This window comes from Stenella coeruleoalba, assembly GCF_951394435.1.
Source record: "Stenella coeruleoalba genome assembly, chromosome: 21".
Classification (NCBI taxonomy): domain Eukaryota; kingdom Metazoa; phylum Chordata; class Mammalia; order Artiodactyla; family Delphinidae; genus Stenella; species Stenella coeruleoalba.
In genome coordinates, this window is record NC_137167.1 from 3,688,949 (window position 1) to 3,714,455 (window position 25,507).

A 25,507-nucleotide genomic window follows, 5' to 3' on the forward strand; every position below is an offset into this window, starting at 1 on the left:
TTGTATATATGTACTAAGGGATCATGTTACTAAAGGTGAAATTGCAGGCACCCTGGCAGGGGTGGGGGCAGAATGGGGGGGAGGACTCTCCCTACCCCCTCTTTAATCACATCCTGCCCCTCATCCCCTCCCCAGTAGGGTCTCTGCCCTGGCTTTCTGAGCCCTTACCCAGACTGCTGTCTCTATGTGATCTAAGCATTTAAATGGAATCATTCATCCTCTACAGGAGCCCAAATTAAAGTCCTATTACCACCTCCCTTCCACCCTGCTGAATAGAAATGGAAAAAAAAAAAAAAAAACCCTCCAGGCATCATCATGGCAAAGCATGTAACAGGAAAGTAGACCGTCTCGAGGCACAGCCCCTTCCCACTGCTGCAGCTTATCCGATGCTTGTCTGCAGATAATGCTTATGCGCAGCCAGTGTACCTGACTCGGTCCCCCATCTCCCCTTTCCTGTAACAGCCATTGGCGGACCTATTCCGTACTTTTATACGGAACTATTCCGTACTTTTATCAGCCATTGGCGGATAAAAGTACGGAAAAACAGTTCAACATTGTCCACGACTGACTTATTGTCCCACCGTTCAAGCGGCTCTCATCACTTGACGAATATGAGCATAGTTAGGACCGGAATACAGGACAGCCGGCCAGTCACCCCACGCTTTCCTCATCCAGCCTCCTGCGCCCTCTCTGGCATCCTTTCTCTTACTTCTCTCTCACCATAATGGTGCCTGGTGCTGGCTAGACATCGACATGACACATGCCACCGACTGCACCCTGGGATGTGCCAGGGATCTCGTGTGCAGTGTCTCTCTCTAATCCATATATGACCTCAGATGCGAAAGTTCAGCGTAATTGAAAAACTTGACTGAGGTCACATCTCTCATTCCTGATAGAGCTGATTCAAGCATCGCGCTTTCCCCTACACGGTGCCCTCTTATTTATGAGTCCTCTGCAAGGGGTTACCGAGCCCAACGGGGGCATTTACATTTAAGAACAAACTCCAGAACACTGAAAAGCTTCCCCGCTGTCGGGGGTGGGGGGGGAGGGGTGGAATTTCCGGCGTGCGCAGCCACGTTTAGGCAGAGCGTCGGCTCAGCGCCCCAACCTGTATCCACAGCCCAGCTGGAGAGCTCGGGAGCCGAAAAGACCTCAGCGACCACGGATTCACTTTACAGAATGATTTCCCCCAAGATGACAGACCTGGGGAGTGGCTGATTCCAGGCTGCGGCACTTTCCACTGCAGGTGAGGAGGTGTAACCCACCCACCTGTTACCTGTGTCCCCACCTGTGTCCCCACCCGCCAGGTGCTCCAGCTCTGGCATTTCCTCTGCCCGGAGGGCGGCCGGTCCACCAGTCTAGCCGTTCCGACCTCTTGTGTCCGGAGCGGCAGAGTTACTGCTGGAGATTCCAGAAGAACCCTGTCCCCTCCGCGTGTGTTTGTTTAGAATTGTAAACGCCTGTTTTCCCAGTGGGGGTCTTAGAGCTAGCAGATCCTCAGGGTCCCTTTAGGAGTTCGAGACTCGGATTCTTCAGGTCCCGTCCAACTCCCAAATTGCTATGATTCAAAGATCAGAACCGTGAATAATCAGCCTGGCCTCAAGCCAGGATGGGCAGTGCTGCTTTCATGGAACTTCCTCCCCCTCTTTATATAAACAGGCCCGCCCCGGTTTGCCTCCTGTGGCGTTGTCCGCTAGGCATCCTCCCGCCACAGAGAAGCCCGCCCACCCGGAGCCACTGACCCCACCCCCTGCCTTGAAATTTAAAGGAGGCGGGAGCTGTGCAGGGGCAGCAGAGCCGAGGTCCTGCAGAGCCTGGGGCTGAAGAGGACGCTCTCGGAGGAGGGGAGAAGGCTCGCGGCGGTGGTAGGTTGGATTCTGTGCTTCTCTGTACCCCAACTTCTGTTCTCTCTCTTAAAAGTCTTTCTGAGCCGATGAAGGAATGTCTACACCGAAGGGCTGACTTTGTAATTCAGGCCAAAAGGGGATTAGCTAGAATCCTCGTCCAGGGGCAGATTTCTTTTTGAATGTGCATCTCGTTGGGATGGGCTGAAGTGTTTGCAGGGGCCAGGTCGTCAGGGGAAGAGAGAGGATAGAACGGTTGTGTTTCCTGGAGAGGAAATCTCTGCTTGCAAAGGGGAAAGAGAAAAGAATGATACAGAAATGCTCTGAATAGTCAATGGGCACACCTTATGACTCACGGGCAAGAAATGTGACATGGGCTGATGGGGTCAGAGCTGGGAGGGTCCCTGGGGGACGGGGTCTGAGCCCATGGGGAAACTGAGGCCGGGCTGGGCAGTGAGTGAGTTGCCCACAGAGGATTCACCGGGAGGGAAGTGCTGGGTGGGAGGGAAGTGCTGGGCGGGAGAAGTGGATGACAGTCCCAGGGAGGCCTCTGATCTCCCCCCTCGTCCCCCACCTCCAAGGCAGGTTTTTTGCCTGGAGTGCAAGGGGTGGGGCTGTTGGAGGACTTTTCGATTACAGGGGAAAATAACAGCAGTGTCTTCTATTCCCAGAGCACTCTGCAGGGACCGTAGGAGGCTCTCTAGGCTTTCAGTGCTATTATCTTTATTTTCTTAACCTCCCAAGGAGGGAGGGTAGGAGGGCAAAGGGAAAGGAAGGAACTCTCAGGTAACTGAGGACAAACTCAAGCCCAAAGCCGTGTGGTAGTGATAACTGATGTGGATAGCAATGGTGGTCTCCTGCAGCAGCTGGTGGATGACAGAAAAAAATTACGTGTGTGTGTGTGTGTATATGTGTGCAATCCCATGAAGAAATTCTGAAACACAACCGTTAAGTGGGATTCCCTCAAAAGGACTTCCTAGCAATTCTTGCCAGTGGACAGGAGACTCATCCCGGGATCTAGACACTGACTGGTCCAGAATCAATAGATGACGGTCAGACTGCGCTGCCGGGTAAGTGCTTCCTGTGAGAGCAAAGCCAGATGGGGCACACAGCAGAGACGCCGTGAATATTGAAATAGCAATAGCTCCATCCTACCCATCAACTGATTCCACCTAAAACATTCTCAGAGACACCAGCCTTGAATCGCTCTTGTCACGAGCAGGTGACAGGCTGCTCTCTGCCTGAATGGCGCAGTCTCTGTGCAGACTCTCCAGGACCATCTCAGTTTATTTTGTGGATCCCCATATGAGAGTCTCCCAGTGATGCTGCTGCTCTCAGGTGCTTCTGCACCAGCCTGGAAAAGTTCCTGCTTCGAGGGGAAGATAAATGATCCCGTTACTAGTTTTTGCTCACGGAGGCGGAACTCTTGCACCTGGGGACCTAGCATGTTGGTGAGCAGAGCTGGTGATCAGTATATTTCAAATGATTGTAACAAGCAACCCAGCCACACCCCTGGTGGTGTGACTTGAAGCCACCATCACCATGTAAGGCTTTTGTAAATGGGTAGCCAGCACCACAGAGCATCTGGGGAAGGTACAGCCCAGGTGGGGTCTGTCACTAATCCACCCACAGGAGTTCCTCTGGTCCTGGAGTTTTACAGCAGTGTAAGGGGCCCTTTGGCTAGATGATCATTTGGGAGGAGCAGCGCTGGCTTTAGATCTTCCGAAGCTTCCAGAGCTTGGGCAGGTTATTTGGATCAGAGGTTGAGGTGGCAGCATGATTCATGGCATTAATAGTGGGCTTAGTTCTGGTCAAAATTCAAAATCCACGTGCTTCTCTGAATACCGAGTATCTGGTGGGGAGGGAACATTTGGGTTTTGAGCTAAAGTGTTCAGTTTTGATGACTCTTTGGCATCTGCAGTCTCAGAGTAAAATTCCTATTTTCTATGAGTGATTTTCCGCTCTGTTCTGATAAGATGGCCATCAATGAGTGACCAGAATATTCTGTCCATTCCTTCTCTGGGCCATTTGCTTTGCACAGAGAAAAATTCTGTCGCTAGTTTCAGGTGGTAAACCTCACCCCAGTCAACCAGCTCACAAAACCAAGTGGTGAGTCTCCAGTGAAGCCAGATAAAAAGCGAGGATGCTTTAGACTCACGGAAAGTTCCAGCTAGAAAGAATCCTCAAGACCGTCTGCCCTGGCTCAACCCCAAGTCCAGCTGCGTGGTCTCCTGCTATTGGCTTAGGTGTCTACTTACATATAAGGACAGCACATTCTCTTAGTGAGATTTTGTGCATTTTACATTCCACTTTCCTTCCTGGGAAAAAGACTTCTGTAGAAGGGTGTAGAGGGAAAGATAAGCCTTTTGATCGCCTGAAAGTTAAGACCTCTGATGAAGGGAAAAGGAACCAGGTGCCGAGTCCATAGCAGGCATTTCATAAACAGTTTTTGAAGGCACGACTCAGGCAAGCTCTGGTTCTGATCGTGATTCCCCAGGAAGTGCTAGCGGCTGTTCTTCCTGTGGAACTGATACAGTCAAGGGTCCTTAGCAGCTGCCCACACCGTCCACACCAATGGCCATGATCTGGAAGGTGAGTCTTGGCCGTGGGCTCAGCTGAGTTGCACAGGAGGGCTACGTGACGCTCCTGATACATGCACAGTGGCTTGGAGAGGTTTGGCCTGATTCCACCTGGAGCCTCTGACAGACCACTTCAAGGTCAGGCTGAACCCAGATACTAGGAGATCTTTGTATTAAGAGCCTTTTTTGTTTCTTATAGAGTCACAAGGATTCCTTTAACTTACAATTAGACATTAGGGAATCCAAGTTGAACTCCTCCCCCAAGGCCCCTACATCCCTAGGACTCTCGGGCTTTCCAAACCACACTTCCTCCTAGGGACACCCTCCAAGGGAGAGCCTGGGGTGTGTGACTCAGACTCCTTTGCCCAAAGAAAGGTGTCCGTGCTGGAGATTAAGAGGCTCTGGCTGCCTGCTGCCACTACCCGGGGCCCCAAACATTGGGCCCGTCTTGGGCCAGCGACACCTCTCCAGTGCCTGGCTCACTCCTGCCTTTGTTCGACAAACAGCTTATGTAGTGTCCATTCCAGAAAGCCCACTTCGACCAGCGCCCACCTCAACAAGGGTGACCTGCATCCCCTCCTTCACATCCCAGCAGGACCCCTTCTTCCTCTGTGTGCCCACCTTCCACCCACCCGACCCCTGCATGTCACAGCGCCGATCTGTGGGGTGTGCCTGTCTAGTTACTCGTCTGTCCCCTTCCTAGACTATGAGGTTTTGTGGATGGAGCGCGTGTGTCTTTATACCGCAGAGCCCGTGCCTGGTGCATGGTTGGTGCTCAGGTTACACAGAGTAAATCACCTGTGAATTCAGGAAGAGAGGAAACCAGAATGAGCCAGGGCTCGGGTCAAGGTGGATGGGATGGGGGCTCGGATGGCACCCAGGAGGCTCCCAGGCCCCTTGGTTAGAGGCCTCTAACGGGGGGAGGCGGGGAGGGGCTCGGCAGGACGCTAAACCCGGTATCCTACTACGAATAATGTAGAACAGAAGGCCCACCAATGCCTGGTCTCTGCTGGTTATTCACATGTGGTCGCAAAAGAGGAATTTGTTTTATTTTGCAGCAAGAGCCAGTGTCTGCCACCTGGGCTGCAGAGGGAAAGGGGAGATCTGGTTTTGTTTTGTTTTGTTTTCTGAGAAGCTCCAGTTTCCTTATTTTTCTTGCCTAGTGTCTCTGGTTTTCAAACATTTGCATGGTCTGCATCAGACAGCCCTTATCAGTACTGAGGGCCTGACCTTCCAGCTGCCTCGCCGCGAACTCCACCTTCCTCTCAGAGGCCAGAGTGGCCCTGGCGTGTGCGGTGTAAGTAGGCCTGGGAAAGGTGAACAAAAAAACAGATTGAAAATCGGATAAAAGACATCACCCCATGATCCAGGAAATAAGGGCTCCAGTTAATACTGATATGTGTATTTGACTTGACTTCAGTCGTAAAGAATCCAGTTACAGGTTATCGCAAGATCTCCAGATAATGTAGGAGACAGGACTCGGTATTAACACTTGAACTTGATGATGACCCCATAGAACTTGGCTTCCCTTCTAGTCAACGTTCCAAGCAGAAGCTGTGAACTTTGGCGCTCCCCCGTCCAAAGGGCGCTCCTGGCAGTAAGTATTGTACAGTTAATTGCTGTGCGCAGGCCAGCAACTGGGGGCTTTACCTGCTTCTTCGCTAATTGTCATCACAGTGGGGCAGGGTGGAAAGGACTAGCCCATTAGAAAACCAGGAACCACATACAGCCTGTAAGCGGTGGTTAGAGTTTGAACTAAGGCCCCAGAGGCTATGCTCCCAGCATTCCAGCCAGCGGCTCCTCTCCACAGCAACTCTGAGCACATTAACAACACGACAGTCCAGCATCAGGACCCAGTAAGAGTCGTGGAAAGAGCGACTGTTGGGTTTTCGGTAGAACCGGGTGTCTTGAGACCCTACTCCTCCCTTTACAAGACGTGTCACGTCAGAGCAAGTTCCTTATACTTTTTTGAAGTTCAATTCTCTCATCCACAAACATGAGATAACAATATTGACTTAAATGATTCAATGGATGCCTGGCAGGGGGTCACAGCTCCCGTACCAGATGAGTAAGTGGCGTTCATCCACACGCATTTCTCAAAAATGTGCCATCACAGTCACTTTCATGTGAGCCTCATAAAATGTGGACGGAGTTCCGCATGTGGCAATACAAGGAAAGCCCCTGCTAATTTTCTCCTGATTTACGTGTGTTGAAATCTGGAAGGAGACTGAAGGAGTATCAAATGATTGCGTATTTCATTCCTTGTAGTGATGCTTGCTTTAGGGAGAGGAAGGAACAGGCAAAATGAGCTCATTGCTGAACAAGATTCTCCCTTAGATTATCGTTCGATTGCAGGTTTGTTGAGATTCAGACTTGGGGATGACATGTCCTTGCACTGACTCGCGAAGTTAGCTTTGCCAGCTGAACCTTCTGTTTTCTTTGCAAGGGTCTAAGTTTATAAGGAAAGGATTTCTTTTGTTTTTACTGTACAGGAGGCAAGATGGACTTCTATTTTCCTAGACCCACAGCTGCACTCCCTGAGTTCCTCCAGATAAGCAGGGTTACCCGGCAGACGGTGGAGAGGGGCGGCAGTGGCAATGCTCAGGACAGATTGTTCTGAGTATGTTGATGTCGTATAAAACTTGGACACAGGTCATGTGCCTATATTTTGAAGATGCTTTGCAGGGAATTCTGCCCTGAGTAACAGTGGAGATGGGAGTGGATGGGAGGTGCCAGGAGAGGATTTTTATCCTACTTACCTCACTGGAATCAATCCAATTAGATAAGAAACAGACTCCTCTCTTTTTCCTTAGCTATAAAGAGTTCTGTTCCGGAAGAGATTACTTTTTTTAAAAAAATTACTTTTTAAAAAAAATTTTATTGGAGTCTAGTTGATTTACGGTGTTGTGCTAGTTTCGGGTGTCCAGCACAGTGATTCAGTTTATATATATATATATATATATATATATATATATATATATATATACACACATTCTTTTTCAGATTCTTTTCCCATATAGGTTATTATAGAATATTGAATAGAGTTCCCTGTGCTATACAGTAGGTCCTTATTAGTTATCTATTGATATTTTATATATAGTAGTGTGTGTATGCTGATCCCAAGCTCCTAATTTTTCCCTCCCCCCTCCACGTTTCCCCTTTGGTAACCTTAAATTTGTTTTCAAAATCTGTGAGTATGTTTCTGTTTCGTAAATACGTTCATTTATATCATTATTTAAAATTAGATTCCACATATAAGTGATACCATATGGTATCTGTCTTTCGCTGTCTGACTTACTTCACTCAGTATGATCACCTCTAGGGAAAAGCTAAGAGTTGCTTCTGTGCTGGCAGTTTTGGGAAATGGTTTTTACTCTGAGAGCATGAGCTCTATAAAAAGCAAGACCTGTATAGGTGGGACCAGAGCTACCAAGCTAACGGCTCCGGCCCCGGGCTCTGACGCTGGTCCAGACACAGGTGTGCTTTTGTGGGAGCTCAACCCCCTTTCCAAAGCCGGCTTCTTCCTCCCATCTCACTTCATCTCTTGCCCTGACGTAGCGACATGCCTTTGCTGTTCCAAGGCGTTCTGACCTACCGTTTCTTTTCTGATTTGTTGGCATCCCTCCTGGCATGCTGGTTGCCCGGGGCGGGAGGAGGGGAGGGCAGGGCGGGGAAGCTGTTGTTTGTCTTAAGGTCCTGAGTCATTTTGGAGTATTGGTGTCCTTGGAGACTGACTTTCTCTTACTCAGATTTCCAGAGAGAAGCTTTGCAAAGCAATAACATCCCAAGAATCCTCTTTACCAAAGATTAAGGTAGCAAACCTTGCACACTGGTGCAAAATTTGATAACAGTTTCAATTTACCTTCATCTTTCCCTTGCAATTTCCACGGGCCTCCAGCTTGCTCACGTTTCTGCCTTTTTCTTGCTGCCAAAAGTAGACACTGCAAGTCCTCAAGTTCTTTAACTTCCGGGCAATTGCACTGTTCGTACCTGGAATCACAGAACTCGATTGATTGACTGCATTGGTCCAGACCTTTATTGCAGGTCACGTTATGGGACGTGGTTGAGTGTTTCCATGAAAGTACTTATCCGCACGTATAAGTGTTTCACAGGTCACACGGCGTCTGTTCTCACAATAGAAACCACAGAATGTCAGCCCTGGAGGAAGCCTTGAGGGTCTAGCCCTCTTGGTTTTGCATCCCTGGGAGCAGATTTGATGTCTCAAAATATAGATGCTTTTTGGAAGGGCAGCACATTAATTTTTATGCAGTCACACCATTTGCGAATGAGCGTATCTGTTCTTTTCCTAAGAGCAGAAATTTCTAGGGGCAGGTGGACAGAACGGGTCATTGCAAAGGACAGTGAAAGACCCTGAGGACAAGCCTCCACGGCATTTCCCCAGACCCTTCCTCTGGCTGTCCTGCTGCCATTCCCATGGCCTCGCCCCACCCAGACTCTAGCCGTTACAAACTGCTGCCCATCAATCAGCATTCCCCGTGTCACCACTGCAGAAAGGAACCCTGTGCTCCTGGCTGGCGTGATTAGTTTCCCAGCCACAGTGGCACCCTCAGCTCCTGGAGACTAACCCTCCTCCCTGGTTACCACACCATTGTTCTTCCCTGGAGCAGTCATCATTCACAGTTGTTCAGAGGTCAGAGAACAGAGTCACTTTGTCTCTGCAGCCAAGCAGGATCCAGCACCGCTTCTAGGCAGGTCGGGGGTCGCCCTGGAGGCAGAGGTTGCAGGCTGGTCCCACACAAGGATGCCCGCCAGCTCAGCCCGCGAATCCAGGCCACGCTTTAGTTGCCACGTGTCCTGATGTTTCTAATTTGCACGGATTCTTTGTCAACTTGCCAAGCTCTGCATCTACTGAACTCCATCCCCTGAGAGGGTGCCTCTTGCAAATCTACAAAACTCGACTTTATGTGCCCGGGGGAGCTGCCAGGGCTGGGGCTTTGGGAGCGTGGAGACCACGGGCCTTAGAATCATTCCATACTCCCCGCCATACAGTGATGCTTCCAGTGACTCAGGGATTCTAGTCCCAAAAAAGTCTGTCATTCTCATGGTCTTCTTTTTACTTGTCTTTCCTCCATTCTTCCCTCCCTCCCTCCCTCCCTCCCTCCCTCCCTCCTTCCCTCCTTCCCTCCTTCCTTCCTTCCTTCTTTCCTTCCTTTCTCCTCTTACTTCCTTACTTTTTTAGTTCTTTGATTCTGGGAAACTATTAAATACAGCAAAAGGAAAGGAGCACAGAAAAAATTACAAGTCTTGTATTTATAAAATGAACCTCCAAAGGACTTCTTATGCTTATTCCTCAAATCCCCCACTCCTACTGGCCTCACATGGGCAACCGACGCCTCTCCCTTTGGTGGGAGCTTGCGGTCCAGGGCTGAGGTCCGCCCTGGCATGGACCCCAGGGTCCTGGGTCCGGTCTGCTTTGCTGGGGTCACTTGTTCTTTGTCCAGGCACTGCCCCCAGACCTCCACACCCCCTGCCATCTCTACAAGGCAAAACCAGGACACAGTTTTCCTCCTTCCCTCTCACTCCCTTGTCTTGGGAAGGCACTGCTTGTCTGCAGGCGGGATGACTCATTTCTTTGTCATCCTCTCACCCCACTTGGCCCGTCCAGCTGCTTCCATCCCCTTTGTGCAGTGAGGATAGAGACATCATGTGATTTGTGTGAGGCTCTTAGGCACTGGATCAGCTCCAGGCCCAGCAAGGCCAAACGAAGCAGAGGACTGATAAGGACTGATAGAAGAGAGACAGGCTCCAACTGTCCCAGAGCAGAAGAAAAAATACACTCCTTCTGCTGATTCTTTAGCTGCAAAAGGGTCTGAGGCCATGCAGCTGTTGGAGCCTTTACACTCAGCCCTCAGTGCATCCCTCCCCCCACCTGGCTCCCCTTCCCCCATTTGTCCAGGGAATGCAAATGTCTTAATGCTCCACTTGGCACTTTGCCATTTTCCAGCATCTAGGCTTGTGCTCCACTTAGGATGACCTTGAGTTCTTGAAATTACACGGTAACTTGACGGGCATCCACCGCGTATGAGGGGAATGAACTTGCTGGAAGCCCTGGCTGGTTGGCAGGCGAGATGAAGAATCACGTTCCCTGTTCGCGGGCTCGTTCATTGTTTGATTCAGAATTTGCTCGTCAAGTCCTGAGAGGGCAGAGCTCTCCCATCGCCAAGGCTTGGCTGAGATAATGCAGCTGGGACAACCTATAAACGTGAAAAATGATTAACAGCAGGAAGAGAGAGGGGGAATGTGTTTAAGAAGACCTATTTTAAAAGGTTGTAAGTACTGGGTTAAAATTAAGAAGGGGAATTGAAGAGGAATTTGGGGAAATTTTGACAAAGGGGAAATTCGAGGAACACTGAGCAAGAAATTCTGGAATGATCGCCTGTGATCAGAAGACTCCCCCGTGGGCTCCTGTTCGGATGCTCTTGACCCCCTAGTTCTTCCTTCTGAAACTGCCTGGAACCAGTGTGTCGCAGCAAGCTTCCTGCAATGAGGGAGAAATGGGCCCCCAAGAAACGCACACCACCCTGCCCTGCCCGGGACGGGGCCCTGGGCAGCCGGATTGGAACAAAGACCCAGATCCTGGCTTCCTTCTGTTTCCTTCGCAGTAGGGGAGGGGTGTGCTGGCTGGCAGGACGCCCTCTGAGCCTGAGGAAACTCTCTGCCCAGACTGTCCGGCCCCCTCCCCGCCCCCCCACAGCTCCGTGCCCTCCTCTGCCTGTCGCCAGCGTCCCGGAAGGTCACTGGGGCACAGAGCATCTCCCACCATCTCCCTCTATGTTTTCATCCTCGCTCTGAAGGGAGCTGTGGTTGAGGGAACAGCACCTCCGACAGGAAGGGAGCCCGAGCCAGCGCCAGGGTCAAAGTCCCGGACGTCTCTGAATCCGAGGGACCCTTCAGATGCTTGGGATGCGGGGGAGGGATGGGACCCAGAGTTGTTGTGACTGAGGGGAAGTGAGTCAAGGGAAGAAAAGCCCTGATTTAATTCTTGCGGACGAGGGAGTGAGTGGAGCTGCCAGACCACAAAATAACACCCCAAGCGACCAACCCACTTCGGGCTGCTGAGGGTGAGGGCCCCGGGGCAAGGCACACGGAACCAAGGATGTGGGTCCAGGAAGATCTGAGTCTGATGACCAAACCAGATGTCTCCCCTCCTTTCTGCAAATCTGCACTTCACGGGCCCCGTCTATCAAAGAGAGGCTGGTTTCCCGATGGAGCCGGGGGGCTGGGGGGCAGTTGGGGGCGGGAGACTTTCCTTTGTTGGACAAGGAGGCGTGGACGCTCTAAGTGGAAGAGCTCAGGCCGTCTGAGGCAGGCTGGCTCTGAGCTGTGCCAGCCACACAATTCCTACGGTTTCCTCTAAAAATGTCAGAGCTGAGACATCAGTCAACCCCAGGGCAGCAGCTGGGCCCATCTAGTCAACCCCAGGGCAGCAGCTCACTTCAAGGGAAACCAGACCAGCACCCCGAGGCCCCAGGCTGCCAAGAAGTGCCAGAGGTGGTCTCAGCCTTCAGCCCACAGAAATGTCTGGGCAAGATCACCTTCCAGCAAGCCGTGCCCATCATCAGATGGATGGATAAACAAGATGTGGTCCATGCAGATGGTGGCATATTATCCAGCCTTAAAAAGGAAGGAAATTCTGACCCATGCTACGATACGGATGGCCCTTGAGAGCATTATGCCCAGTGAAATAAGTCAGACCCAAAAGGACAAACACTATATAAGCCCATTTATATGAGGTACCTGGAATAGTCATAGTGAGTAGGATGGTGGTTGCCAGGGGAACGGGGAATTCGGGTTTCCCCGGTACAGAGCTTCAGTTTGGGAAGATGACAGTTTGGAGGTGGACGGTGGTGACGGCTGCACAACAATGTGAAGGAACTTAATGCCGCTGAACTTACACTCAGAAACGGTTAAAATGGTAAATTTTGTTATGTGTATTTTACCACAATAAAAAAGGTATACGGTAAGAAGACACCATCCTTCAGACACTTGCCGTGGCCTCTCCTGCCGTGGGCGCTGGGGGGGACCGGCAGACTCCTGCACTTCGCTCTCCTCTTGGTCCTGTCACATCACACGGTTAAGGTTTCTTCCCCTCTTCTTCCAGAATTTAAGGGACACTGAGGAAACGATGAACGCAGTGAAGAGAGAGATCTTGTGTGTGCTGCTGCTCTGTGGAGCTGTCTTCAGTTCACCCAGCCAGGTGGGTGTGCCCTCCTGTCTGTGCCAGCACACACCTGGACACACACCTGGACACACACCTGGACACACTCCCCTTGGTGGACGGTGCTCGGGATCCAGGCTTCCAGCGGAACCCTAGGCACTCGTTCTGACTTGAGTAAACACTGCCTCTCGATGCCTTCTTTGGGGCTGTTTTTTTGTTTGTTTTTTTGCAGTACGCGGGCCTCTCACTGTTGTGGCCTCTCCCGTTGCGGAGCACAGGCTCCGGACGCGCAGGCTCAGCGGCCATGGCTCACGGGCCCAGCCGCTCCGCGGCATGTGGGATCCTCCCGGACCGGGGCACGAACCCGTGTTCCCTGCATCGGCAGGCGGACTCTCAACCACTGCGCCACCAGGGAAGCCCTTTGGGGCTGTTTTTAAAGGATGTGTCTGAATGAATCCATAAAGTATTTATAAAAGACAGTACAGGCGCTGTGAGCCGTGGAAGCAGGCGAGCTGCCCGTGCACTGTGTACTATCTACTTGGGATGGAAACTACACAACACACGTGCTCTCTGCAGATGCCTGGCAGCTCAGGGCATCATTCAGGCCACGTGAGCGATGCCCGCACAGCAGGATTTTAGAGAAGGGAGAGTTGGGGCAGCTATTTGGAGGAGATGGGATTGCAGGGGCCGGGGTGGTGCATGCAACCCCACTAACCCACATGTGCCTATTTTAATTTAAAATTAATTAAAGTTAAATAAAATTTAAAATTCACTTCAGTCACACCACCACATTTGAAGTGCTCAGTCGTCACATGTGACCAGTGGCTACTGCATCGCACGGCCTGGATGTTAAACATTTCCATCATTCAGAAAGTCCTTTTGCACAGGACTAGTCTAGAAGGGGGGAAAGAATTAGACAGGAAGGCAGGTGATGGACATTCCACCTGGGCCCATTATCTGAGGGGGATACTCTGGGCAGGTGGCCTCTGATTGGTGGGTTGATGGTGGTCTTCTGGTTTGACCACCCTTATTCCTAAGACACCCAGCATGTGCTGACTCTTCCTCTGCCCCTGGTTTCTTTGCAGGAAATCCACAGGCGACTCAGGAGAGGAGCCAGATCGCACAGAGGTGGAGGTGAGATGTCACTGGGGTGGAGGCAAGTCAGGCTCAAGGTCAGGGTCAGGGTCAGGGTGCTTTAGGCTCCAGGGGGGATTTTCTTCCACGTGACCTGCTTACTCAAAATCCGTGAAGGTGAGACTCTGCTAAGATGCTTTTGTCCTGTCTCGCCATTCACACAGGCTCTGAGGGGACAGGAACAGGTCCTCAAGGGGTCAGGAACAGGTGCTCAAGGGGTCAGGATGTCGCTCGCTGGGAGTCGCTCGCTGCTGGGAGCCTGCAAGCCCAGTGGCACAAAGGAAAACGGATTAGAATATTACACAGATGAGAACAGAGCCCAGAGAGATGGAATGACTTGCCCAGGGTCACACAGCCGCCGGGCCGCACGGTCCTGGTTGTCCAGGGCCTTTCCCTGGGCTGTGATCCCCACCGCCTCCCACTCCATTCAGCATCTTTGTTAACTAGCTTCTCTGTGTCTCTGTTTCTTCGGTTGGTAACTCAGGGATGACTAACCTGGGTTGCTTCACGAAGTGTTGTGGGAAGACCATCTCTGTGAGGCCGTGTCTAGCGTTGAGACTAGAAACCCAAGGAACGTTCCCACTAGGATCCCAAGAATTAAACATGCTCACAGCCCAATTGTCTTGACGCTGATCTAAAGAGCTGCAGGCCCCGCTGCAGGTCCCAGATGGCCCCTCCTCCCTCATGACCTACCTCTCTGGGGGCTGGAAGGCTCTGCAACACCCACTTAAGGTGGAAGTTTCCCCAGAGTGAGTCACAGCTTAACTCTCACTGCTTCCGCGGTCGGATAGCACAGTGCTTCCTGCAAACGTACCCTGGCCTCAACGGCCCTCTAAAGGAACAGCAGTATTGTTGACAGTGAACGTGTGTCACCGCTTCAATTCATTAAAAGTTAAAGATGTTTTAAGTTTGCATTCTGGGTTGCAAACAGAGAGAGAGAGAAAGGGAAAGTGTATTAATGGGAGTACTTCAACTATTTTCATTATACCAAAGTACTAATGGAAGTAGCAAATTTTCTGCACAGACTAAAATGTCAATTTTCTTTGTTTGGGACCAGAAATGCATCATCTCAGTGTGGTAATGCTAATGTGGATCAAAAATTCTGGTAGGCAATTGCGTACACGTGCATATTTTTGATGAATTAAAATGAAAAATTAGAGTATTACCTAATAAATGTGTTTTGATAGATAAACTCTTTCAAAACAAGGGCCCATCAGAGGAAAAACAATAAAAGGGGTCTTTTTTATTGTTTTTCATAAGTGTATTTCATATTTCATTGAAACTAAAATAAGGAAATAGTAGAAATACACCATTATATTCTATTATATATTTCAAGAAAATAACTGATTTTCATAGGAAATTGAATGTAAAAATCACACAGTCATATGGAATGGAAAGTAATATTGGCACTGCCCCTAATAAACTGAATCTGAAATTGTTTTTGAAAACTGAAAGGGGTCTTTGGTGACCAAATATCGGGTATTTGTTGTCTTCTGGCTGAGAGCAAGGAAGGAATAAAGGGCAGATTGTCCCAAAAGTGAGCAGGATTGCCAGGGGTGGGGGTTGGGGTGGGGGTGGCGTCAGTTTGGGGTGAGTCGGGCCCTAAAGAGGCCGGCCTGTCTGTCGTTACAGTGACCTGCAGAGACGAGAAAACACAGATGACGTACCTGCAACATGAGTCCTGGCTGCGGCCCCTGCTCAGGGGCAACAGGGTGGAGCACTGCTGGTGCAACGGTGGCCGGGCCCAGTGCCACTCGGTGCCCGTCAACAGTACGTGTCCACCCAAGCCAGGCTGTGAGCCTCGAGTCCAGTCTCACGGCCCCAGCCCTGTCCGTCACGGTCCCGGGCCTGTCTACCCTTCAAATGGGGCTGCAGGCACGCTCTGCCCTAGGCCAAGGTGAAGGTGCCGAGCTGAAAGCATGAGGCCGTGAGCCTCAGTTTGCTCATCTGCAAAATGGGAGAACAGTCGTTCAGACTTCGTGGTCGGCTGTGAGGAGTCAATGAGTTCGTTTTTGTGGAGTGCTCAGAATCGTGTGTGCATGTAGACAGCACGCTTCAACTTTGACTCATATCTTCTTGGGCTGCTTGGAAAGTAATTAGGGGTTCCCTTGCTTCCACTTGACAGGTTGCAGCACACCTCGGTGCTTCAATAGGGGGACATGTTGGCAGGCCCTCTATTCCTCAGAGTTTGTCTGCCAGTGCCCTGAAGGGTTCATTGGGAAACGCTGCGAAATAGGTGAGTGATAGGTGGGTGGCTGTGAGACAGGGACCCACCAGGGTGAAATCCCACCTGCAAACCTACCCAGAAAGGAAAGCAAGTGTGCAGTGACGGGGGAAGGATCGGGGTGGGATGGGATGGGTCATCCGAGGGTGGTTAGGGCCTCGGGCACAAATCTGGAGGCTGGCGTGGTCCCCGTCAGCGGGGTGACCCAGTCACCCAAGCAGCTCAGCAGCTACTGCCTCAGTGGTTTGAGGTGAGACCCCCTTTGGAAACTAAAGGAAAGGAGGATTCACATGGGAGGTGTTGTGTGTCCTGTTTCCCCTCAGATGCCAGTGCCACATGCTACCAGGACCAGGGCATCACCTACAGGGGCACGTGGAGCACAGCGGAGAGCGGGGCCGAGTGCGTCAACTGGAACAGCAGCAGCCTGGCCATGAAGCCCTACAGTGGGCGCAGGCCTGATGCCCTCAGGCTGGGCCTCGGGAATCACAACTACTGCAGGTGAGAGGGCCGCCTTCCCCGCCCTGGAGGGTCTTCTCTGCTGAGAAGCTGCCACAGTCGGGGAAAGACCTGCGTCAACTCTGTCAGGGTTTCCAGAGAAGTTACAGGAGATGTGTATACATAAAGAGATTTATTTTAAGGAGTTGGCTCACGTGTTTGTGGGAGCTGGTAGGTCTGGAATCTGTAGGCGGGCTCCCCAAGCTGGAAGCTCAGACACGAGTCGATACTGCAGTCCTGAGACAGAACTTCTTCTCAGCTTTTGCTCTTAGTGCCTTCAACTGCTTGGATGCAGCCCACCCACACTATGGAGGAGAATCTCCTTTACTTAAAGTCTGCTGACTGCAGATGTGAACCACATTGACCCAGCCCTTCCCAGCACCACCTAGGTTGGCGTTTGATCAAACAACGGGGCGCAGTAGCCAAGTTAGCCCATAAAGCTCACCATCACGGTGCCCCCCTTGTCAGCGTGGCAGCCACGTGCACCTCTGTAAACCACGCTTAATTTCCAAATAAAGACGATTACAAGGTCATACCTCCTCCCAACACGATCTGACTCTCCTGTGTACAACAAACACGTGTAACTCTATCCCCGGAGGAGGTGCAGAGCCCTTGGCCCGAGAGGCGGGCCTCACTCTTCACCTCCCCTGGCCTTCCTGGCTGATTTTCAGAAACCCAGACCAAGACTTAAAGCCCTGGTGCTACATCTTCAAGGCAGGGAAGTACGTCTCCGAGTTCTGCAGCACGCCAGCCTGCGGCAAGGGTAAGTGCCGCTTCCCCATGGCCTCTGTAGCCTCACGGGGTGCGGGAAGGGTCTGGGGACAGCGCTGACGGTCCTTCTGCAAACGAGGAAACAAAGGACTGGGCTGGTAGCTAATCATTTCGGTGTCAGAGGGAAGGAAGTCAAGAGGCTTAGGTCCTCGCCCAAGCTTGGCATCTAACTAGCTGTTTGACCTTGAGCTGATCTCTGCACAGCTCTGACCCTCTGTTTCCTCATCAACAGAGAAGATGGGGCTGTATCGGTGATTTCCAGTCCCTTTGAGAAGGCATGGAGGTTCTCTCTTTTTTGATTAATGGACCTGTTTCTCAAGATTTCTCTCTGTCTCTGTAAAGACTTTTAATGTGAGAAAATTTCCCAGATTGAAAAAACAGTTACAAAAAGGTACTGTGAATTCAGTGGTGCTTTCACAAATGATGATGTTATTTATCACAATAGTAGAGAAAATGTGTTTTAAAGTTCTAAATATACATTTACAAAAATTGTGTACATTCAGTCTACAGGTGACGCTGATATTCCTGTGAATTTAAGAACTCTTTAGAGTAACTCTAAAGCCTCCTCCCCACCCTCCAGCTCGGGTATAAATTGGGAGTCACTGGTCCCGATGACCTTGAAGGTCCCTTGTCACTGTGCTATATCTGTGCCTGGTAGTATACTTTGTCAGTTTCATGTGGGGAGAAAAGAGGGTAAAATGGGACAAATATGCAGCATTTGAAGGTTCATACTCTCCCTTCCTTCCCAAGTCCAACAAATCCTTCAGGTCCCTAGCGGACAATATCTGAGAAAACTGGGTCTGCCCACGTGTCCCCCCATTGAAGCACCCAGGTTCCCAGCAGCCTGTCAAGTATACACAAGGAAGCCCCTAATTGCTTTCCAAGCAGCTCCAGGAATAATCCCTGCTAGCTGAACTCAGCACCCTTTCCTGCCGAACCTGAATATCCCTCAGGGTCTCTCTTAACACAGCCATCAAGGAAGCCACAGCCCATGATGGAGGCTGGCACCGGATGGAAGCCACTTACCACCCGTGTGAAAGGGCTTGAAGGACAGAAGAAGGGTGGTGGGCTGCCGGCCTTGGGCGTCCCAGGCCGGCAGCTCTGCTTTAGGCCCTGCTGCAAACCCCACTTGCCTGCTTTAGCATTTAAGTGGCTTTGTTTCAGTTTGAGATTTCCTGTGTTCCAGAAAAAGATGGGGACTGCTACCAGGGGAAAGGGCTGGCTTACCGCGGCACCCGCAGCCTCACCACGTCTGGGGCCTCCTGCCTCCCGTGGAGTTCCATGATCCTGATGGGCAAGATTAACACCGCCTGGAAGAGCAACGCGCCGGCCCTGGGCCTGGGCAAGCACAATCACTGCCGGTGCGCAGCTCAGGGTCCGGGGCGTCTGCGCAGAGGGCGGGGTTGGACCGGGATGGGAGGGGTCTGATGCTGAAAGTTACATGAAAGACCCAGCGGGTGGGAGGGAACCATGGATGTGACCCAGCCCAACCTATTCATTTGCACGTGTCGTGAAAAGGAACGTCCTCCAGTTTCTTGACCCAAATCCCATGTTAGAGGGTCTGTCCTCATCTGTGCTGTCCTCACGTGGCCCCTTTGTTCCATCCTAAGAGTCTTCTAGCACAGCTGGGAGATGAAGACGTAATGTTAATGACAGAAGAAAAAAGTTACAGTCATTTCCCTCTGGTGGGGCCTGCGGCTGAGCCCAGCACGGGGCTCAGGGTCCTCCTTCCCAGCTGGGCAGCCTTCCCCTCTTCCCTGGCTTGTGATGTGATTGGAAACCTTCCCTCCTTATGACTAGGAACCCAGATGGGGACGCCCAGCCTTGGTGCCACGTGCTGAAGGATGGCCAGCTGACGTGGGAGTATTGCGACGTGCCCCAGTGTGGTAAGGCCAGCTGTGGCCACCTCCCTGTGCCCAGCCTCATTCCTGACCGTGTCCTCTGCCGCTTCCCGTGTCTTCCAGGCTGCTCTCCCACCTTCTCCCAGAGCCCAGTTAACAGAGGGGGGACGGGGTTACCCAGAGTGGGTGGAGACCCAGAGAAATGCAAGTTGGCACGCTTTGCTAAAAAATGAAACTTTAGAAATCGTCTGAGAACCGATTGTTATTACTCGGTCCCTGTGAACACGCAGATCAGCCAGACTGTTCCTCAGGGCACATAGAGTTTAACTGGGCAGGTAAGACATAAACTACCAGCGAACTCACGACCAAGGTCACGCACGGCGCATCCTCAGCGGGCAGTACCAGTGGGCTGGCAGTATTAGGAAAACTTCGTGAGGGGGCAGGCTGTCCCGTGGGCCTGGAAGGATAGGTACGGCTGAGTCGATGGGAGAGCAATGGGGTAGACATTCCCCAGGAAGAAGCTGCAATGCCTCATTATTTCTTAAGCCAGGAAGTGGCTGCAGGAAAAAAGTAGAGGTAACAAAGCATCGCAGAAAGACCCCTGGCTACGGAGTCAGGTCGGGGTTCTAATCCAGGTGCCGTTGTGACCTCGGCGAAAAGGTCCCAGCCTCTCTGAGGCTGGGTGCTGTGAGGGTTAAGGATAGTGTCTGTACAGTGCTTAGCTCGTCCTGGATACTCAGCACACGCAGGCTGTGGATTGATTGCCGTGGAGATGGCTCCATCCCTCTGTACAGCCTGCAGAAGTGCATCGGGGGTAGAAACCCGGGTTCCCAGTCAAGACACCAGGATGGGGCTCAGGGACCTCGCCCAGGCCCACAGGTCTGACCCCGGCTCTGCCCTTCCCTCCCCAGTCACCTGTGGCCTGAGACAGTACAAGCAGCCCCAGCTCCGCATCAAAGGAGGCCTCTTCGCGGACATCACCTCCCACCCGTGGCAGGCCGCCATCTTCGTCAGGAACAGGAGGTCCCCAGGAGAGCGGTTTCTGTGTGGGGGGGTCCTGATCAGCTCCTGCTGGGTGCTGTCGGCCGCCCACTGCTTCCAGGAGAGGTAGGAATGAGAACCCGGCGCCCCCGCCTCCTCTCTAAGGCCTTAGACCAGGCCCATTAGAGAAGAGCATCCTCGAGCTGTCTCTCCATCAGGTATCCTCCCAACCATCTCAAGGTGGTCCTGGGCAGGACGTACCGGCTGGTCCCTGGAAAGGAAGAGCAGACGTTTGAAGTAGAAAAATACATCGTCCATAAGGAATTCGATGATGACACTTACAACAATGACATAGGTAAGATGTCTGGCTCTCCCTGCTGCCGCGGGAACTCCAGACCCACACGCATGCAATCCCACCTCCTCCCCCCAGACCCCCGCCCCCTCCCTCCTCTCCCCTGAAATCCTCGCTCTCTTCCTCGCCCCGCCTCCCAGCGCTGCTGCAGCTGAAATCGGACTCACTGACCTGCGCCCTGGAGAGCAACGCCGTCCGCACCGTCTGCCTCCCAGACGCCGGCCTGCAGCTGCCGGACTGGACAGAGTGCGAGCTGTCTGGCTACGGGAAGCACGAGGCCTGTGAGTGGGAGGACATCTCGGCCCCATTCTGCCCATCTGGGGGTGGACCGGAGCACATGTGCTGACCAGAGAGAGGAAAAAGTAGCCCCATGAGTTTCCACCCTCGGGACAGGCACCGCCGCCGTGACTGTGACCGTGAGGGCAAGTTCCTGCCTAGCGAGGCCCCAGCGTCTGCCCTCCCAGCCTCACAGGGTGGCCGTGCAGGTCAAGAGGGGTCTGAGCAGCACAAGGGTTTTAAGAGCCTAAGATTTCAAGGAGGTTCTGATAAGAAGTGGAGTGAGCTTAGTTAAGGGTGGGGTGCCTGGACTCTGCCGTCGGGTAGCCCTGAGTTCAAATCCTTGCCCTGCACCTTGCAAGCAGTGTGATCCAGACATGGATTTTTATTTCATGATGCTCCAAGCCTCTGTTTACTCAGTGGCAAGAAAAGGATAGATTATGGGGTTTAAATGAGATATTAGGTTAAGCCAGTGGTTCTCAACTGGGGTGATCTTGCCCCTCAGGAAACACTTGGCGATGTCGGTTATTGTGACAACTCAGGATGGAGGTTTATACCAGCCTTTAGTGAGTAGAAGCCAAGGATGCTGCCGACCATCTACAATGCACGGGACAGCCCCCTGCAAAAACATTCTCTGGCCCCAATGTCCCTCGTGCCGCTGTCGAGAAACCCTGGGTGAAACTCTATGAAACTGCTGTTTCTGTAGGTCAAAAGAAGAAAATATTGGCCATTTCATAGGATTCAACTTAATACGTGTAAAAGGTTGATAAATGTTAGCTCTTATTGGAAAGTTCGGCTTTCTCTTTCCAAAAGGTTTATAAATAACTTTCCCTAAAACCACAAGACGCCTTCCTCCTCTGTTTCAGCTTCTCCATTCTATTCCGAGCGCCTGAAGGAGGCCCATGTCAGGCTGTACCCATCCAGCCGCTGCACTTCCCAGTATTTGTTTAACAGGGCTGTCACCAACAACATGCTGTGTGCCGGAGACACACGAAGCGGTGGGGACCAAGCAAACCTGCATGACGCTTGTCAGGTAAACACGAGCCTCTCTCCTCCCCTGAGCCTCCCCCTCCAAGGGCAGAAATGCTCCTTGGCCGACAGGTTCTTAACCAAGAAAAAAAGTGATAGCCAGAAAGCAGTGATTCATCTCAGTGAGGTGCTGGGGATCTAGACGAGGACCTCAGAGAATAAAGCAACTGGAGCAAGATCAAAGTCACCCAAACTCAGGGCTTCCCTGGTGGTGCAGTGGTTGAGAGTCCGCCTGCCGATGCAGGGGACACGGGTTCGTGCCCTGGTCTGGGAAGATCCCACATGCCGCGGAGCGGCTGGGCCCGTGAGCCACGGCCACTGAGCCTGTGCGTCTGGAGCCTGTGCTCCGCAACGGGAGGGGCCACAACAATGAGAGGCCCGCGTACCGCAAAAAAAAAAAAAAAAAAAGTCACCCAAACTCAAGAAATCTAAGCTGCAGGAAATTTCCCCAGTGTCTGCACCAGAGCCACCACCTGGAACAGGATTTCCTCTAAGCCCAGAACCACCACCTGGAACAGGATTTCCTCTAAGCCCAGGCAATTAAATACTATCGAAGTGATGGATAAAGCAACACAAATGAAGACATCTTTGTCTCCTGTGGGTGCTGGGGAACTGGAGTCCATTGTGTAGAGGGGGAAGTCGGAATGGCACCTTCCCGGGAAGTAGGACACAGATGACTTATGAGATAAGTTTTAGGAACTCAAGTTCAGCCCTCAGATGAGGGTTTTCCCCTGGGAAAGCACACTCTTTGGGGGTCTCTGTGGTAGCATCCCTATCAGAGGTAGTATGTACTTGTATTTCATGATAACTGGGTGTAAGACACAGACCAACCTGTGTACTTAGGACCTAAATAGAGCCAAGGAGCCGTCCATGCTGGGCTGTTTTCGTGCCCACAGTGTGCCGGGCTCCCCACTGAGGCTGGGGAGGAGGGGATAGAGACAGCAGGGCCGGGCTCTTGCACTGAGGACTGTAGGCTTAGTTCTCATGTGGAGACCACACCAGCATCCCCCCTGCTTGGCTCCTTGACAGCCTCTGGTCCCTCTCTGAAAGGTTTTTTCAGACACCTCCACCACCTAGCTCGACAGTCACAAAAGGTTCTCTGCAAGAGGAAACCGTGATCTATCAGCCAGTGTTACCCACAGGGTGCGTGGCCTCCTTAATCAATGGAAATTGATCAGAGGCCTGACAAGAAATTCAGGCAAGGCTTTACTGGGGACCCTGCAGCTGCAGGGGGAAGCGAGAACAAACAACAGGTTCCCTTGCTTGCGTGCTCACTGAGGGGGGGAGAGCTGGTCCCTTATAGGAGGAGAGGGTAGGGTCGGGTCCAGGGGTTGGGCAGGAGGGGGTGCTTAGGTGGTCTGCCCACCCCTTAGGTGGTGTTTTGTGCAGGGGGCATGTGTAGTACCCCGCTTTTGCTCCCGGCTCTTCATAAGTGGCAACTGAGTTTTTTGGTCTTTTGTATCTTTTGTCTATAATTTGCCCCAGCTAATATGCACACAGCTATTTTTAGTCCCATACAGTTTCTTTGTATTTTGTTGCTCCAGCAGAGGTGTATCCAGGTGCAAGCATTGCAGCAAAGGGTCCCAGGTCCCAGCCTGTCTCACTAGCAGCAAGTTAAAAACGAAACCAGAAATCATTTCGATTCAATATGACAACAGCTAACAATTACCAGGAGTTTTACTAAACGCCACACATTGTTCTCAGAGCTTTTCAAACTTTCTCTCAATTAATTCCCATAACCTTACAAGGGAGGCAGTATGATTTCTATTTTAGATTATTATTATTCAGTATCATTCAGGTAAGAATACTGAAGCCCAGTTAGACTGAGGCTGCACAGCTAGTAAGTGGTGGAGTTACAGCCTGGTGGGGACCTGAAATGTACAAGAAATGATCTCAATTCCGCTTTACCAGGTAGCTACAACCTGATTCTGTAAAGGCCCAAGGTCACGGAGATAAAATTTCCCTCCCCGAACTGAGCACTTTGAAGAATACATAGGAAGGGCTTCCCTGGTGGCGCAGTGGTTAAGAATCCGCTTGCCAATGCAGGGGACACAGGTTCAAGCCCTGGTCCGGGATGATCCCACATGCCGCAGAGCAACTAAGCCCATGCGCCACAACTACTGAACCTGTGCTCTAGAGCCCATGAGCCACATCTACTGAGCCCACGTGCCACAACTATTGAAGCCCGCATGCCTAGAGCCCATGCTCCGCAACACGAGAAGCTACTGCAGTGAGAGGCCCGCGCCCCGCAACGAAGAGTAGCCCCCGCTTGCTGCAGCTAGAGAGCCCATGCGCAGCAACAAAGACCCAACGCAGCCAAAATAAATAAAAGTAAAATAAATAAATTTATTTAAAAAAAAAAAGAGTACATAGGAACACTACAAGCATTCACCCTAACCTCCCCCCAAAGAGTCTGCATTTTTGCAAAGAGCTGACCTGTTCTCCCTTCTGCAGGGTGACTCGGGCGGCCCCCTGGTGTGTATGAAGGATGACCACATGATCCTGGTCGGCATCATCAGCTGGGGCCTCGGCTGTGGCCAGAAGGGCGTTCCGGGCGTGTACACCAAGGTTACTAATTACCTGGACTGGGTTCGGGACAACACACGACCATGACCAGGGGCACCGGTTCCCTGCATCACGGAGACCCTGTTTCCTTCACCTCCGAGGATGCACTGCAGCGGGGGCTTCTTCACGCAGCACAAGTCGGGGAGGATGGATTTCCATAGGTACTTTCCGTTTTGGAAGTTTTCGGGGCTTCAGGTCTGAAACATACTCTGTCAGATGGGAAGAGGGGTAAACGGCAGCCCCTCCTGGAATCCCAGTCCCCGAGGCAGAAGCCCACCTCCTCCGTCCACGTGAGCAGCTTTAGAAACGGGACCGCAAAGGTGAAAGCGTGTCTCAGTAGGCAAAGATAACTGGATCCTTCAGGAAAGAAGGGTTAGAAATATTCTATTAGGAATAGAATGTCTATTTCTAGTCACAGGGAAGGCCAGCAGGAGCCTCCTCATAAGGGACGGGCTGGCTGGCCAGGTTACGTGCCTCAAATCCAGCCTTCAAATCAAGTGTCAGGGTTTCCCTTTCTCCGGCTATACCTCTTGGAAGGAATCCTGTTGTGTAGAGTGTACTTCTTTTTTCTTTATAAATTTCATCATAGGACAGGAGACATGTATCATTTTAATAACTAATAAACTAGGCTCTAGCATATTTATATCAGTTCATTTTTGTTTATACTGTTGGCACACCTGTATGATACTGTACTGGAATAATAAATTGATATATTTTTCACATATTTTCTACAAATCAGAGTGGAATCGTTCTGTTACATGCAGTATCCGACAGCTTTTATTCATGTTACTTGTGTCCACGTTCTTTGACTCGCTGGAAATATTTCCTTTCATTCATTCAGAATAGTTGCGGCATACAAGGCCCTGTGCCGGGTGATGTAAATGGTACAGAGGGGGAAGAAAGGAGCTCTTGGTTTGACAGGAAGATAGGGATTTAGGGAAATAAGAAGGCTGAATGGAGATGGACCACAAAATAGCAGACAGAAAGTTTTACTGAAATTCAGCTGCAGGAAAGACTCAAGAATCTTTGAATTCTTGAGACGCAAGAGGGAGGAGATTATATGTATATGTACAGCTGATTCACTTTTTGTTATAAAATAAAAAAAGAGGCTTCCTTGGTGGCGTAGTGGTTGAGAGTCCGCCTGCCGATGCAGGGGACATGGGTTCGTACCCCGGTCCGGGAGGATCCCACATGCCGCGGAGCGGCTGGGCCCGTGAGCCATGGCCGCTGAGCCTGT

At 51.5% G+C, this 25,507-nt stretch overlaps 1 protein-coding gene across 2 annotated transcripts; it reads left to right on the forward strand.

Annotated features, from left to right (window-relative positions):
• The first annotated feature begins 1,110 nt into the window (after nucleotides 1-1,110).
• On the forward strand, nucleotides 1,111-25,006 carry PLAT (plasminogen activator, tissue type). Of its 2 annotated transcripts, XM_079908991.1 has the most exons (16): nucleotides 1,111-1,246; nucleotides 1,660-1,865; nucleotides 12,546-12,641; nucleotides 13,688-13,736; nucleotides 14,794-14,841; nucleotides 15,369-15,506; nucleotides 15,862-15,972; nucleotides 16,284-16,458; nucleotides 17,127-17,218; nucleotides 18,413-18,587; nucleotides 19,027-19,112; nucleotides 19,979-20,174; nucleotides 20,267-20,403; nucleotides 20,541-20,681; nucleotides 21,543-21,709; nucleotides 24,160-25,006. In XM_079908991.1, exons 3-16 carry the CDS (start codon nucleotides 12,570-12,572, stop codon nucleotides 24,316-24,318), a joined length of 1,746 nt encoding a protein of 581 aa, XP_079765117.1. In that variant the 5' UTR covers nucleotides 1,111-1,246; nucleotides 1,660-1,865; nucleotides 12,546-12,569; the 3' UTR covers nucleotides 24,319-25,006. The 2 variants fall into 2 exon arrangements, with proteins under 2 accessions (XP_079765117.1, XP_079765118.1); XM_079908992.1 differs by lacking the exon at nucleotides 14,794-14,841 and having other exon boundaries at nucleotides 24,160-25,005.
• Nucleotides 25,007-25,507: the final 501 nt, after the last annotated feature.

Excerpts from the sequence above, each read along its gene's own strand:
- PLAT (XM_079908991.1), top strand. The coding sequence starts at position 12,570 with ATGAACGCAGTGAAGAGAGAGATCTTGTGTGTGCTGCTGCTCTGTGGA. Across the intron at positions 20,682-21,542 it reads CTACGGGAAGCACGAGGCCT|CTTCTCCATTCTATTCCGAG; the intron begins GTGAGTGGGAGG and ends CCTCTGTTTCAG. Across the intron at positions 21,710-24,159 it reads ACCTGCATGACGCTTGTCAG|GGTGACTCGGGCGGCCCCCT; the intron begins GTAAACACGAGC and ends TCCCTTCTGCAG.